The 17456-nt window shown below is 39.3% G+C and overlaps 1 protein-coding gene across 1 annotated transcript in view; it reads right to left on the bottom strand.

The window, feature by feature from the left end:
* The window catches only part of RASGRF1 (Ras protein specific guanine nucleotide releasing factor 1), a 201742-nt gene that overhangs the window by 59563 nt on the left and 124723 nt on the right, over window positions 1-17456 (bottom strand). The window contains exons 9-12 of the mRNA XM_027851440.1: window positions 14764-14882; window positions 11190-11350; window positions 7600-7663; window positions 3589-3725 (exon numbers count right to left, since the gene is read on the bottom strand). Of these exons, the coding sequence (XP_027707241.1) occupies window positions 3589-3725; window positions 7600-7663; window positions 11190-11350; window positions 14764-14882 (481 nt within the window). The remainder of the gene's footprint in view (window positions 1-3588; window positions 3726-7599; window positions 7664-11189; window positions 11351-14763; window positions 14883-17456) is intronic.

Here is a 17456-nt window from a genome sequence, read left to right as displayed (position 1 = left end):
TACGTGACAGTTGAACTGATTGAACTCATTGGACAATGGTTTAAAATGATTATTAAGCGAGCCATTGGAAAGGCATATTGGTCAGCTTGGCTGTAACTCAATGTTCTTGATAATTTGGGAGAGGTAACATATTGTAATGACACCTGGGTACTACTTGTATCCAGAACAGCCTCAGGCAGATAAGCGATAAGTGGTGCTAAACAATCCAGATTGAGAGCTTGTCTGGACCAAATGTTCCCAGGCACATGGGATTTAGAGATGGAAGGGACATTACATAGTATCAGAATCAACCACTTCATTTTACCAATGAGGAAACTGAGGCTTAAAAAGATTAAATGAATTGCCCAAGTGCACACAGGAATTAAGAACCAATATGCAAATCCAGGCCTTCTAACTCCATATTCAATGCTCTTTTTATTATACCTCATGGATACTAGGCCAGGAGAAGGAGAATGCTTAAATGAATTAACATACATAAAACTCTTTGCAAATCTTAAAGCATTTTATTAATGCTATTAGTATTATTATTAGTAACAGTATTAGGCAGCTAAGTAGTATAGTGGGTAGAGTAGTGGACCTGGAATCAGAAAGACCTAGAGAAGATGAACTCTTGTAGGAGGATGAGCCCAAGGCCCTGCCTGACTTGCCAGAAGACATGGACCTTGAGGGAGTTGCTTGGAAAATGCAGAACTGAGGTGAAGGGGAAATGCCTATTCAACCATCCCATTAAGAGCTCCAAGGTTTTTTTTTTGGCTAGGTGATGGGGTTAAGTGACTTGCCCAGGGTCACACAGCTAGTAAGTGTTATATGTCTGAGGCCAGATTTGAACTCAAGTCCTCCTGAATCCAAGGCCGGTGCTCTATTAACTGTGCCACCTCGCTGCCCCTAGTGCTCCAGGTTTTAATGTATTACTCTGTGTACAATAGTGTTATATAAGAACTATGCTGAATGAGATGCTTGGCAGTCTAGATGGCATTTAGGAGGTCATTAAGAAGTGTGCTCTGTAGACTCTGGTTTCTAGGAGTAATATGAATATGCTAGAGGTGTAAATAAATTCTAATCTGTGTTGGGAGAGGGATTACACTCAAAAGAATAGGATAAGGGATTCATCAAAGTATCAACATTTAAAATCAATAAGATAGATTAGATTAAAATAAATCCTAGGAATAAAACTTTTTTTTTTGAATCACATTTACATTCCTATCCTGGAAGAAAGTTTTTTTCTTTTCATGGGGATTAATTCTCTGACCTCAGACTCATTAGTATCTAATGATCAGAATTAAGAGGTTTGACAAAATTACTAAGCAGGCTTGAAAGGATTAATCTATAGCTTCCTAAGGAGATATACCCACAGGCAGAGAGTCAGGCTTGGGTACTAGGAGGAAGTGGTTCAATAACATTGGCCAGGTATGCTTCTTTATAAGTATATGTTGTTCTTGGCTGCACTGTAAAATGGACACAAAGAAATTTGAACAAATGTTCATATTTGTTTGCATTTCTAAGCTCCATTTTTACAACGACTATAATGTAGAACTTTAACTCAGCTCTCGCTTGCATATGACTGAAGAAAAGAGTTAATAGCTAGAATTTAGGAATTAGGTACTCAAAATCAGGCGGCAAAATGAGAAAGGTAGGTTTTGGTTACTCTGAGAGGATCACTGTCCAGTCAATTGCTACTGCTTATTGCTTGAATACTTGTGTGGCTGACAATCCACAGGATTCTCAGTTAAGTTTGCAGTCACTAAAACTAAGTATCTACTATGCACATAGCACTATGCTAGGTTCAGGGAATGGAAAAACAAACAAAAAACCCCTCCTTGTCCTCAAAGAGCTTGCATTTTACATGATGAAGGTAAATATATTGTCTATAAAGCTACATATGTGCCAAGTTATATATACATATACATGTATATATAGGTATGTATACATTTGTCTATAAGTCTAAATCTCTATGTAGATGTAGCTATTTAGCCATTTATAAAGGGATATTATGACTATAATCTAGCCAGTCAAATACTTCAACTGACTCTCTTCCCAATATCCCTTCCTATCTTCCTTAATCTGTTTCCTTCTCCCAAGATTAGTTCATAAAGGGGAAATTGAGATTTCAATTTAAGAAACATTTATTTGCTTAAGCAATTACCATATATAAGTACAGAACTGGCAACCACATGGACTTCTGGTCCTGAACTCTGTTTTTTTCTCTGTGGGAATTTGACTTCTTTTAAATATGTTGCTATGCAGCTACAAGGGTGTCATCATCTATATTAACACTAACTGGATAAACTCCACCAGATGTCTGTAACATTTAATGGCAGGTAGGCAGCCAGGTAGGCAGCCAGGCAGGCAGCTGGGTACAAATTTGAATAGAATGCTTTAATAATAGCCTACCTTGCTTTTAACGTAATCATTCATTTTTTTTCCTCTAGCCTTTTAGGAATGTGTGATCCTGCAAACAATTATTAACTCTTTATCTTTTTAAGCAAATCTAACAGTGTGCTTCCTGGAACATAGTTGGGTTTAATGTTTCTTGATTGATTAGTGATACTGACCCAAAAGGCATATGCTTTGGGGTCTTTTTTACTGTAGTGGTGATGGATTTATACCAGTATATCTTCTTCTGCCTGCTCTCTCTTGAGAGCATGCATTTGCTAAGAATTAGAGATATCTTCCATGATACTGAACTAAGAAAAGTTAATTCACCCTTTTGTGAACCAAATCTGTCAGGGCTTCTCAGGTAGTTGTTACACCTGTTCCACATCTTATCAGATTTGACTTCCACACAAGTCTTGTAGCTCTAGTTGGGTATGGCCGAGTCTATTTAGAAAATGTTAGTTCATTCTGATTAATGAATGATGCAATCTTTTATCAGCAACTTTTACGACCTAAAAGTTTTAGTTCTTCTAAATTGGATTTTAATCTGGTAAATTCTTGAGACTAAAGCTAAATCCTTGTTGTTGTTTAGTAGTTCAGTCATGTCTGATTCTTCTTGACCCTGTGGACCAAAGCACAATAAATCCTGTTCATGGAGTTTTCTTCCAAAGATACTAGAGTGGTTTGCCACTCTAGTACTAAGGCAAACAGAGGTTAAGTGACTTACTCAGGATACAGCTAGTAAATGCCTGAGACCTGATTTAAACTCAGGTCTAGGCTCAGTGCTCTATCCCCTAAGCTACCTAGCTGCCTCCAAGACTAAATCACAACTTTGGATAATTGATGTTTTGGGCTTCTTGAGTTTTATGACAGATTTTTTGAGTCTTCAAGTAACTTGTTCAGATTAATTTGCCTCCATTATTGTGCATTTATGTTTTCAGTCATTTTGCTTTATTGTTTCCTCTTAGGATGGGTTTCCACTGTTCAATATTTCATGTACATATATGGGATAGAGAAGCTTATCTCATCATCAGGATCCACAAAGCTAGTCAATATTTCCATCTCTATCTGTCCTTTTAGACATTGTTTGCTCTTCCACTTTTTGTAATTAGCTTAAAGGTAAATTAGGAAAACTCCTACATCATCCATATCCAGCAAAGCAAACCCTTGAACTCTTCAGAGGAAGTTTCACTTTCTCTTCAGATTTCTTCTTACCTGACTAATGTCACTTGTCCAGGCAGCTTTCTCTTGTCTGGAGGAGGCCACAAGGATGACAGTGAAAGATGGAGAGTCTTTTGGCTCGACCACAATCTTAAAATCCAAGTGGTCTATATCTTGTCCAGAGGCTTTATCTTTAGAATTCAAAAGAGATCATTCTCACAGACCAAATATTCTTTTCCTACTCTCTTTGCTAGAATACTTTTTAATGATAACATAGCCACTACAACTTTAGATACATTAACTTAAGCATTGTGCACAGCATTTTAATAGCAAGTTTGACCACTTATTATTTTTTCTGAGTCATCTCTAAGTTGGGGAATCACTTTACAGATGGGAAAAGGACAAATAAAATCAAATCTATCCAATTCAACTCAACAAATATATCAAGTGTCTATTCATTGTAAGGCATTGTATTAGTTGCTAGGATACAAAGAGGAAAAACTACCTTGTAGCTTATATTTTATTGACGTATACAACATATATGTAAGTAAATAGAAGATATATAAAAAGTAATACACATAAAGTAATTTCGAAAGGGAGAGTTAACAACTGGGGAGACCAGCAAAGAACCACTGGGGGGGGCACCTGAATTGGGCTTTGGAGGAAGGTAGGGATTCTATGAAGCAGAGGTAAGGAAGGAGTACATTCTGGGCATGGGAGTGCACCTGTAAAAAGGCATAAAAGATGGGGAGATGAAATGTTGTACTTTGGGAATGGTTAGCAGGCCAAGCTAAGCATTTTGGTTTGTATATTTGTGTAAAGGTTAGCCAGAACTTTGGGATTCATTTTGTATTTGCTTGTTTTATGTATGGTTCTTTTCTGTCTCTGTCTATCTTTCTTTCTATCTCTCTCTTCTCCCTTTCTCTACTATCTCTTCCTCCTTCTTTCTGTCTTTCTGTCTGTCATCTCTCCTCCTCTCCTCTCCTCTCCTCGTTTTTTTCTCTTCCTTCCTGTCTTTACCTCCCCCCTCCTCTCTCTTCTCCTTTCTCTTTCCCTTCTCTTCTTTATCTCCCTCACCCCTTTTCTTCTCTCAGTTTCTGTCTCTGTTTTCTCTCTCCCCTCTCTCCTCTCCACTGTCTTTCTCTCCTTCATCTCTCCTCTAACATTTGTCTCTATTTCCCTTCCTCCCACACACATGCACAGGTGCACGTGAGCGCGCGCGCACACACACACACACACACACACACACACACACACATACACACTTACCTCTTTGCCTCATCTGCCCCTTCCTCTCCCACCCCTAAATGCTTCCTCTGAAACCAAGGGGTATTTTGATAGATGTCAGACTGTCTGCTTTTTTTGTGGTTTTGTCTGGAATGTTGTAAAATTTCAATTTCTTTGAAGGGACACTAAATCCACAGCATTTTTATCTTGTTAAATACCTGAAACTATTCTTACATTCTTGAATACCTAGTTTCATGAGATGAAAGCATCTCAAAAGGGACCATTATCATTTTGTCTAGTGCATAATGGAGGCGTGAGACCTGAATTCGAGTATTGGCTCCACCACTCACAAACTGGGTGACCTTGGGCAGTCATTTTATCTCTCTAGGCTTGAATTTTCTTATTTATGAAAGGGAGAGGTTAGACCAGAAGATTTCATGTAAGTGCCTTTTGGTTTTTGTGTTCTAAGGGGGAACTTTTTTTAGTTTTTGTTTTTCATCTGGACTCCATGATTCCATTGGTATATGGAGCTCCTAGTTTGGGAACTCTCTTAACCAATGCATATCAGTGTTGTTTAGTCATTTTTCAGTCATGTCTGCCTCTTTGTCTCTTGGGGTTTTCTTGGCAAAGGTACTGGAGTGGTTTGTCATTTCCTTCTCCAAACTGAGAAAACTGAGGCAAACAGTGTTAAGTGACTTGCCCAGGGTCACACAGCTAGTAAGTGTCTGAGGTTGGATTTGAACTCAGTTCTTCCTGACTCCAGGCCCAGGGCTCTATCCACTACACCCCCTAGCTGCCCTTCTAGTGTAACACGCCTTCCCCCAAACCATTTCAGAAGTAAAGTGATTTGTTCCATGTCAAATGGGCAAGAAGGTTAAAGATAGTGGAGTTGAGAGAATATTTCTTACATAAGTCCATAAATGTGATAGCTGTTTCCCAGAGTGTAGAGTAACAGCGTTCATATGTGATGTACTGGATAGAGAATTGACCTCAGAGTCAGGAAGACACCAGTTCAAGTACGACCCTTAACATAACCTGGCTTTGGGAGCCTGGGCACAGAGCTCTTTGCTAATCTCTCAGTGCTTTAGTCAGTTCTCTAGGATTGTAAATTTTAGAGGAGTGCTGATCTGTCTTAGTAGAAGGAGTTTCTTTACCTGGGAGTTCCCTATACCAATGAAATCACAGGCCTAATCTTTATCTCCATAACACAAACACTACATTCAGTAAAATCATAGAATTCCAGGATTGAGAGTTGGCAGTAGCCTCAATGGTCATCTGGTTTATCACCTACCTGAAAGTCTTTATTATAACGTTCTTGAAGACTTGCAATGATGGTGAATTCACTACCCATCAAGGTAGCTCATTCCATTTTTGGATAGCTTTAATTATTAGGAATTTTTTGTTGACATCAAGCCCAAACTGACCTGTTTGGAACCTCTACTCGTGGCTCCTGGTTCCATCCTCTGAGTCCAAAAACAACAAATCTAAAAGATGGTAATGAACTATGTAGTAATCTGTGGTCACATGCCCAGGGCAAGATGACAATGGGTGGTACTCAGGATCCTTTGGTTTTATAAGAAGTATAAACATTCCTTGATTGCCTTTTTATTACATTTTTTTCTAAAAGATTAGAACATTTAGGAAAATGAAGGCCCCATTTCTAGGCCACAATTTCCACAAATTCCAAATGGCTCCCTTTTGGCACATCCTTACTCATCGTTAGAAGATGTCCAGGTGTCCAGAAAGATGCACTGGCTCATATGAAGTGACAGACACAGAAGCTAGGTAATTCACAATTTGTTGTAGGTTTATGAATCTAGAAATCTCTGTGAACACTTTGGCTATTAAAACAAATGAAAGGACAGAGTGAACTCCAATGGGAGTTACCTTGGGGAAGAAGCTGCAGAAATTAAAGCATCACATGAACACATTAATAATAAGACTAATGCCCTTGATGGACATAAGGTACAGCCTTTTAAGCCCTAACTCTCTTGCCTTAGTTGCACTTCTCAAGATGCACTGTTCCAATCCAGCAGAGGTCCTGTATTACCTCTGCTTCCTTTTGATGGAGTGTTTAGCTAGGACTTCATCAGATGGGGAAGGGAGAACAGAGGTTTCCTGGAAGGCTCTTCACCATAGCTAAGAGGGCCAGCATTCACTCCCTCTCTGTAACTTGGGAATATGGGCACATGACCTTGTTTCCCCAGAACTAATTTAGGATGCAGGAAGACAAACTTGGGACCCAGGCACTGTACCTTCATTACCTAATCTGTAAAAAGGAAGGGAGGAGAGGTAAGAATATTTATTCTTTCTGTCCCTTCCAATCCAATTCAATTTCCCAAGCATTTATTAGATATCTACTGTGTTCTAGTCACTGCGGTACAATGAAAAAAATAGTTCATGCTATTACATTTTAGCTAGAATAAATAACAGTGTCAAGTCCTTTGATCCCTTTGATGACTAGTGTGACAGAGAGCCTAGATCATTTTTTAGACAAATTAGATGCCTGTCTCTATATGGTAAGTCAATGTGTGCATAGGAGTTGAAATCTGGGTTCCAATCTTAACTCTGCCACTTTAGGACCTTTATGACCTCTGTCAGGTCACTTAATCTCATTAGGATTTATTTTCCACACCTGTAAAATGAGGGGGTTTGGCTGGATGATCCCTCCACTTACCTCCAGCTCTAAATCTAGGCTTCTATTACCAGGGAGAGGTATGTTTTTCAACTTTTTTTGACTGTAGAAGAAAATCATTACCTGCTTTAAACCAAGTAGCCTCCTGTCGGGGGCTGTAAACTCTATGGGTTAGTTATTTTTGAAGAAGTGTGAATACTTACTTTCCTCATCTGTACTTTCTTGCTCTTCCATCAAGGTACAGTCTATGAGCGAGATCACTCCGTTCTGAAAAACAGCAGCATGTGGATTAATTTGAATCTCAAGTTTCAATATGTTATTTTCTGCTTTTTCAATTTTTTCGGAATATCTGGAAAAATGCCTTTTACCTCTTGTATCTGAGGTGGTGTGATATAGGATATATAATGCTGAGTGAGGATTCTAGAGATCTGGGTTCAAGTCATGAATACATCCCCAGCTAGTTTTGTGATGTTAGGAAAACCACTTCTCTTCCTCTGAGTGTTGGTTTCCTTATGCCTAAAATAAGTGGTTGAACTACATAATCTCCCAGTTTTCTTTTATTTCTTTATCTTATGATATTATCCTAGTGACCTGTATCTTTATAGACATACCATTTAATAGATTTAAACAAATAAAACTAACTTCTACAAATAACTAAAATAGCAATGTGACCTACATTGAAATCAAATAAAGAGGGTCCTGTGTCATGCTTACATATAGAAGTCTAGGCTGCTGATTATAGGTTTTAAAGTCCCTTCAAGATCTGTGACTAAATTCCCCTTTATGCTTCAGAAGACTCATGTTTTCATCACTACAGATATGCCTTAGATCTAGTCAGATGGAATCACTTCCATGTTTTATCTATTAAACCAGTTCATAAGTCAATGTGCTTCTTTCTCCCCAAATAACTACTTGATGGTTAATCTTTTAATCATGAGCCTCTCTGTATTTAGATTGCTTCTTGGGTGACAGGTACAGCTATGTTCTAATTAGTGTAAATAATGAATCCCCCTGAAGTGGCCTCATAATTTGATCTTGAATTATATAGTTGCATTGGCTTGGAAGCAATGTCTATAGTTTATGTAGTTGTTAAAATAGTGTGAATTCAAGTATATGTGACTAGTTCAGGGGATTAATTATTTATAATAATTGGGACCAAATTGTAGGCAATTTGCCGCTAGTCCTGAACTTTAAGCTTTTTTAGCTTGGTAATACCTGTCAGAGTGTGTGCTCTGCTGGTGTAGACTTTGAAGACCCAATATCACCTCTATGACATTTTGAGGTATGAGAGCAGAATTTTTGCAGCTAACAACTCTTTATTAATGCCAATGGTTAAAAAAACCCCCCAAAACTATCACTTGTCACAGGCTTTCCATGTTATAGCAGAGAAGTATACACACACATACATACATGTACACATATATATGTGTATATATATATATATATGTATGGAGAGGGGGAGGGAGAGAGAGAGAGAGAGAGAGAGAGAGAGAGAGAGAGAGAGAGAGAGAGAGAGAGAGAGAAAGAGAGAGTGAGTACTGTAATGGATAGCTGCTCACAAAATCAGAAGACCTGAGTTTAAATCCTGCCTTAGACACTTACTAGTTGTGTGATCTTGGGCAAGTCACAGACTCTCTGAACCTCAGTTTACTCATTTGGAACCAGGCCAAAGAGGATGGAATCCTTCCCATAACATTCTTGGTCCAGCTTCCTAAGGACCACCAAGTCTTTCCATCAATCATGCAACTGAACTCTTCTATGCATTGTTTTCTCCAATTAAAATGTTCTTTGAGAGCAGGGCCTGATTTACTTTTAAATTTGCGTTCCCAGAACCTAACACAATCTTTGGGCCATAATAAGCACTTAATGAATCCTTTTCCATTCCATTCTCTTCTATTCCTTTTATAAAATGGAGATATTGCCAGTAATATTTATTTCACAGGCGTGTTGCAAGGCTCAAATGGGTTAATGTATGTGAGGTACTTTTTAAACCTTAAAGTGCCATATGAATGCCAGCTATTACGATTATATATTATTATGTTTTCATCTTTGCAAGTTTTTTTTTAATTTAAAGTTTTCATTCCCACTTACTTCTGAAAAGTTCATCTTAATAAGCCATTAAGTTTAGGGAGCTGCAGATTGACTCTTATTAGGTAAAAAGCCAAGTAATAATGAGCCTTGTAATATACAGCAGAGTCTCTACTCCATTTTAAGAAATAGCCAAGAAAAATTATAGACTCCAAGTAGTAAGAGACCTTAGAGGTCATCTAATACAACCTTCCCCCTGAAGGAGGAAACTTTTGTGTTAACATCCATGGCAGATCTTTAGTAATTAAAATTCAAAAACCAATAAACCATGAAAGATTTCCTTGATGTGTATTTCATGCTCAGATTTGTTGAAAATGGATAATTTGATATTTGAAAATTGTTAATTTCCCTCATGCAAGTAATAAGCTAATTTGTTGGTAAATTAATATAAGCAGCAAAATCCCTGTAGTCAACTGCTCAAACCAATGGCTTTCTGCCATATAATGCATGATATTTCAGACCAGTAATTTAGTGACAGTAATGAGCTGCTCCACTGAGATTCTGGCTCAATTAAGGCAACCTTCTTATCCCCAAGCCGAAGTCCTAGGAAGGGACTGGAGAATGTGTTGTGTTTAAAAATGAAATCCAATTAAACAGCTTTCTGTGTTTCTAGTAATGCTTTTGACCAAGGTGTGCCAGTGAAAATTTGTCATTTCACTGTCAAACAAGAGAGAGAGGGAATTTTCTCTTGAGCCAAAAGATACTTCTGGGGTATGGCTATTTATTCACCAACAAAATCCAGGCTTGTAAGAGTAAAATAAAGAGTAGGTTAAATAAAATGGAACACAATCTTTGGGAACAGTGTGTAAAGTCACAACAAAGGCCTCTCCTGACCCCTCATACTCATTCTTGCTCTTCATTGCTGACACGATGGTCTAGTTAGATTCTTGCTCCATCCCCCATGCTTGTACTCTACTAGGCCTACATCTTTTGCATCCTCCACCAGCTAGTGACATTGTCAATCAGCCTCAAGCTATCCAGCAAAAGCATTGGACCAGCCAAAATCATTATTGGATGGCCTGAGGCTGATGGAAAGTTCAGACATCCATCCAGTTACATTGGTAGAAAGACAGAGAAGATGAATGAGGAACCAGATGACACAATATACAAGGAGGAAGGGCTGGGCAACACCGTTGAATCCCACATTTTCTGTGGAGCCCCATTAGAATAAAATATCTTCAGAGAGCAAAAATTAAGCAGGTTTAGGGAACTTGTGGGGGAAAAATATGAGTAATATGGGTCTATTCCAATATTGCATCAGTGTTTTGGGTTTTAAGGCATGAAGTATTTCTTCACCCAGAAGAGGGATCTATTTCCTCATGTTTGAAAGCTCTTGATTCGCTAGATAGATTCAAGTTCCATCGCTGACTTACTCTGAGCAGCCCTGGCCTGAATGTACACAACGATAATTCATGACATACAGCCCATATCATTATTTTAAAACCACAACAATAGTTCCCAAATGATTGCTCCCATCATTTCTCTTTTTCTCCCAAATAGAGGCTCAATCAGAAGGCTAGTTATTCAGGAAGATTGGAATAGGGTGGGCTGCCTTTGTGGGTGAAGCTTACATTCAGTCCTCATTTGATCTAACCTCTGTAATGTTATGGTATCATTGTTATCAGGGACATCCCTGCTTTTATTCTCTTTGGTATTGAATTATTCAGGCCAGACAGATCCCAGCTCCTATCTTCCTTAGTCTTACCTTTGTCAAGTGTAGCTTTCCACCAGAGCCTCTAGTGCAGATAATTAAATGCTTAGAAAACAAAAAGCATTGTCTCTCTCCTTCTTTCTTTAAGGACAGTGACCCCAGACGTCCTCTTGTGATTTTTCCTTTTTCAGACATAGGCACCTGAATGAGCGAACCTATTAAGAGAACAGAAATGCACTGCAATTCCTTTAGCATCATTCTGCCTACTCTGAGACTATTTTTTACATCAAACATATGGGATTAGGTTCTGAGAGAGTGGTCATGGGAAAAATAGTTCTGTCTTTGAGCAGAAGAAATTCCAGTCTTATAATACCTCCAGCAGGAAGCTGAGAATCTCCCTGTACTTCCTACAGATCTCCCCAGGACAGCATTATATATTTAGAAGGCCTTTTTATCCCAAGGTTCTGACTATTAGAAGGGGGTTACCAGTTTCTTAACTGATTAACTCACAATCTTCAAGGTGAGTGTAAGAAGGGAACAGGGTTGGGCAAGAGAGCACAAGGGCAGAAGAATGACTGGAAAGGCCACACAAAAAGAGGGCTCTCTCACACAGGGAGGACCTTTTGATTTCAAGAAAACTTCTCATCCCTCCTGAAAGGACATGCCATGGATGTAACACCTTGCTCTGAGATATAGGCCAACCATGCACAAGAGAGAAGTGGAAGTCTGATTGTGCCATACCTGATCACTGAGATACTCTGGCTCCCTATTACTTTCAGGATCCAATCTAAACTCCTCTGTTTGGCATTTAACTTTTTTGTGAACCTGGTCCCTTCCTACCTTTCCAGTCTTGCATTTGACACCACTCCACATACTCTGTGATCTAGCTCTGCTGACTTTGCAGCTTTTCAAGCATTCCTGTGCCTGTGACTTTATGCTGGCTGTCCCCCAGGTGTGGAATATTCTTTCCCCCTTATCACTGCCTCTTGGATTGCCTGGCTTCCTTTAAGACTCAGCTCAGGTTCTGCCTTCTGTAGAAGGCCTTTCGTGGTTTCCCTAGCTTCCAGTCTTTCCCCTCTCAGATTAAATTTCATCTACTCTGTACCTATCTTGTATGTATCTAGTTATTTACATGTTGCTTCTCCTATTAAAATGTAAGCTCCTTGAAGGCAGGAACTATTTTTGCCTTTCTTTGTATCCCCTGGTGCTTAGCCCAGTAGTGTCTGGTATATAATAAGCACTAAATAAATGCTTGTTTACTGATGACAAGATCAGCTGAGATTACTTGCTCTTCTTGAAAGATGTCCTGTGCTTTTTTGCTTTTGATCCCTTATATGGGCTGCTCCCTCTGCCTGAAATGGCTTTCCTCCATTCCACACCTTCTCCACTCCCTAGATCTAACTCTTTTCTACCCAAATGAGATAATATTTATAAAAAGCACCTAACATAGTTCTTGGCACATAGTAGGCACTGTATAAATGCTTATTCCCTTCCTTCTTTTTTCCTATCCGTCCTCCAGGATCCAGTTGAAATGCCATCTTCTTTGATCACTCTAGTGGGAAGTAATCCTTTCTCTAATTCCTATAGTATTTTGGTACGTCTTTTGTGTGCCATATATTACAGTTCTCTTGGCCCACATGTACTTTTGTATCCCTGGTGCCTAACATTGTGACTTGTTTATCACATGTGCTTGATAAATGTTTGGCTAATTGAACTGTATATATGCATTTGAGAGGTATGTGCAATTCTGGAGTCATGTATATGGCAGCATGAGAATGGTAGAAACATTTCTTAATAGGAAAATATCAATTGTATATAGCAACAGAAACTTCTCTCCCCCCATTCCATGTATTCCATTGAAGAGAATTGCCCTACGTGAAGACAGCTCAAAGGAGTTGGGCTCCAGGGTATTGGGCATTTTATTCCCTTAATATTAGAGCTGAATTGGTTCTGAGGTGCAGACAGTGAGTGTAAACACTGTCCCACCACGAGGAAGTCTGGGACATTCTCATCAGGGACTCCTAACTCTGCTTCCCCATACTCTGACCCTAGCAGCTGCATGATTGCTTTGGAGATTTGGGTTTTTCCAGTGTAGAGCAGAGGTCTTTGGATTTCAGCCCAATCTAGATAACAGACTAGAGTAGGCTTCTTGGGCCTCACTGTAGATCTGGGGATGGATTGCATTTAGCACTATGCTTGATACATAGTAAACACTTATAAATTTTCTTTCTATCTATCTATCTTTTTATCTATCAATGTATCTATCTATGTATCATGTACCTATGTATTTATTATCTATTTATCTATCTATACACCTATGAATAGATATATTATATATATCATTTATATGTCTATGTACCTTGTATCTGTTTCTATGTAAGTATATATGTATGTATCATCTATTTATATGCATATATTCGTATTTATTCATGCATGCATGTATCATCTATCTTTCTTTGGATAGAACCAAATTAGTGACTAGGGATGATGAAGCATTGACAAATTCAGCTTCTGATGCTATAGAGAGTGCCTGCTGGCATGGAGCAAGCTCTCCAGGGTGGCAGGTACCTTTCCCTGGGAAGACCCTGCCCTGCCTACACACAATATTCTTGAGCATGTGGCAGGGGTGCTTTCCCACCTCCACACATGCCTACCCCCTCCTATCACTTCAGAACTAAACCATTGGGGGCCAGCTTCCCCAGGGAGACAAGAGCAGGCTGGCTATACCTTTGCATAGACTATTTCCTATCTGACTGAGAAAGCAACAGGCAGAAAAAATATAAATGAGAAATAGTAGCAGCGGGTATAATAGAGGGCAGCCTACAATGAGATCTGTAGCCTGAGGCTTTTATAAAAAGATTATTGTAATCTCTCGGCATGTGCCTTAAATGACATAGATACTTGGACCACTTGTAAAATACTTGTTTCCACACACAATCCCTTTGGGACATGGCCATGGATTAAAACCACTTTTGCCAGGCCATCACCTTGCTCTTTACAGGTGAAAGGATTCTGTGTATACCTCTGATCCTTAAACATTTGACTGACATCATTAGTGTGATCTTCAGTCACCTCAGATATAGGGAAAAAGGATCTCTGTCCTTCTGCCCTCTGGCGACACATCCTTGACACTGCCCTCCACTGCTTCTTCCTTTTCTTTTTAAGAGATCTTGTAGATTTGAATGGTTGGAAAAGCTTCCCACCAGTGAGAATAAAGTGTATGGACTAACATTGGTTTGGTCATTAGGAGATACTTTCTAAGCAAATGTCAGAAGAAAAGGTCTAACAGCTATATTCTGTCTCTAGTATCCAGGATGTCTGAGATTAAATCTGTCACATGAAATTGATATCCTTTGTGCTAAAAAAAGTCAAACAAACATGAAAGTACCAATGTTTACTATAGCACACAATAGAGTAACTGAGGCCATCTGTATATAATTATGTTTACATCTGGAGAAAAGGAAACTGTGAAAATGGTGTATATATATATATATAGTACTGTAGTTTTATGCCTTATAGCACCCCATAATGATAGAAAAACATGAAAAGAGGTTTTGACGTATAGTGGCAAAACAAACTGGCAGTTTATCCATGTGATAGGAGCATGTCATTGGTATGAGTGCTATACCTTGTCTCACAAAAGTCTGGCTGGTGTCCAGGAGAATTTCACACCCTTCTATGATCATTCTTTCAATTGCCAGATTTTTCCGAATGTTCTCAGTTTCACTTACTTCGTCGTGCATTATTCTTTAGAAACAGAAGAGAGAGCAGTCAACCAAAGAGGTGTCCTCCTTTTCTTAGAACATAACACTATGTCTTTGATAAGGCGGGACATGCAAACAGCAATAACCACAAATCTTGAAAGAGGCACCCTAGTATGGTAGAAAAAATGCAGAGGACCTGGGTTCAAATTCCAGCTCTGCCCCTTAGTAGCTGTTACTTTGGTACTCAATTTCCTCATCTTCAAAATGAGTAGTTGGAGGAGATGATCTCTAAGATCATTTTAAGCTCTTAAAGCTATCTATGACCCTAAAGACATCTTGGGAATAAAGAATCATATACAATGATGGGGAGAGTAATACATAGTTTTTAAGTGTGTGTGTGTGTGTGTGTGTGTGTGTGTGTGTGTGTGTGTGTTTTCTTTAAGCAAAGTTGACATTACTTTTTATGGCTGTCTAATGTGGTACTAGTGGAGGGGTGCTAAGCTGATTGCTTAGCAAAAATGTGTCCTCCCTGCGGGTATTGCAATAACCATCAAAGAGACATTTGAGACAAAGAGACCTTTCCAAAGAGACAAAAAGGCAGGAATATCTAAGAGATGTTAAGAATTAACATTGTATTGCTTTGCAAATACTATATATCCAAACAATTTTCTTATCTCAATTTCCACTGTGACTGCCTAGTTAGGACTTTCATTACCTATTGTAATAGTTTACTTGATCTCTCTGCCTCCACTTTCTCCCCTATATAATCCTTTTCTTAATCTGAAATCCTAAACAAGACTGTCAGTTGAGTTTTCCAGAGTTGTTTTTAAATATTGTGTTATCCCCCTCAATAAAAAGTTTTCAATTGCTCATCTTTTGCTATGGAATATAATCTAAACTTTTGACTGATATTCTTTCCCCCCACTGATGAGGGGGTTGGATTAGATGATGTCTGGAGTCCATTCCAGCTCTGAATCCATGATACTACAATGCTGGAAATTCTACCATGTCCTTCCCTGCATATACTTTTAAAGAAATGCAAATATTTTTGGAAAGGGGAATGTATCAAGTTCCAAATGTGAATGGGTTTTTGCTTTTGTCAAGACAGCTTTGTTCTAGAAAGAGATGACCAGGGCAGCAGGAGTATACCTAATGCCTGAGATGGGAAGGGACATTAAGAGAGGGAGAATGAAGGATTCGAAAGCAAACGGAAGTCAGAGAACGGTAGAGCTGGACAGGACTTTAGAAATCTAGTTCCAGTTTCCATTTCACAGATGAGGAAACTGTGGTGAAATGATTTGTCCAAGGGTCACCACTATTTCTACCACAACTTGGTCTGCTTCACGGTTTTGCATGGATCATTTCTCCTTTCCTAACCTCTAAAATCTCATTCTTTTCTCCTCAACTACTGCTCCTCCCTGTCCCCCAACAAAATTAAGAATATTGAAAGGATTCAAATTAAAGTAGAAAAAGGCCCCAATTGTCCCCACAGGCCCCTTGGGGAAAATGCCTGATTGCTCTCAGAGGGTAAGCCTATCCTGGGATGCTATAGTTAGCTCTGAACAAGATCGTGTCAAAGGAGATGTGTGACGAAAGATTCATTTTGAGAAGGAAAAATCCCCCTCGACCTGGTAGACGTTTGGGTTAGCTTATCTGCCAGATTTAATGGACTGTGGTGACAAATTACACATTCAGAAGTCTAAAGGATTCCCCGAGGGGAGCCAGATAATTTGGTGCAGTCTCTTTGCTGCAGAGAGACATAGCGATTGCATCAGAAATCCTATGGCAAGAGTCTCACTTTCGGCCCCATTTCTTTCTGGAGCTCCTGACAAGGCAGCCGGCTCCCAAGTAGACTGATTTAGATTTCCTGGAGCTGACAGCTGCACAGCCTGGGGAGCTAGTCACAAACGCCAGTCACAGAGACAGATGCTGCAGCTGAAAATAGGTGCATTAGCACCCCTCCATTGACAGCTGCAATTTCTCCTTTGCTCCATGAGGTGGCTTCCTCCAGCTGCTTTTCACAGATGCTAGAGGCAGCAGTGAGGACAAGTAACATACTTTCAGGAGCCCCATGCTTGGATTTTAAGTGGCCTGCAGAACCTTGGGAAATGAGTGGTTTCAGGGTCCCAGAAAATCCACCCCTTCCCACATCCCCAAATCTCCCCCACCTGCTTAATGATGCCTGAAAGTGCACGTTAAGCCTTATCAACCATTTAAATTTAAGTGTAAATGAGTTTACATGGAATCTTTAGAGATGGAAACACCTTAGAGACCAATTAGTTCAACCCCCTCATTTGACATATGAAGAAAATGAGGCCCAGAAGGGAGGGAGAAGGTCACACAACTAACAAATCCTTTCTTGATTATAGGTTTTGATAGGGGAGGCCATCTGACAAGGGTGGGATTTACCATGCAGATAGGTGGGATGTTTCTCTGGGGGGATTTCAAGGCTCTGGAAAACTTTATGATTTGGCCTGGGGCCAGTTCTGTAAGGTATGCTTGACATAAACTATCTATCCAATATGTCATTTTTTCTGCTTGCGTGAAAAACTGCAGCCCCTTCTCTCTAGTAGCTTCCCCAAAATGAGATCTCTCATACTACAGTATCATAGATTCT

The sequence above is a fragment of the Vombatus ursinus genome, unplaced genomic scaffold, assembly GCF_900497805.2.
Source record: "Vombatus ursinus unplaced genomic scaffold, bare-nosed wombat genome assembly UNPS02009205.1, whole genome shotgun sequence".
Taxonomy (NCBI): domain Eukaryota; kingdom Metazoa; phylum Chordata; class Mammalia; order Diprotodontia; family Vombatidae; genus Vombatus; species Vombatus ursinus.
This window is presented reverse-complemented; position numbering and strand designations above follow the sequence as displayed.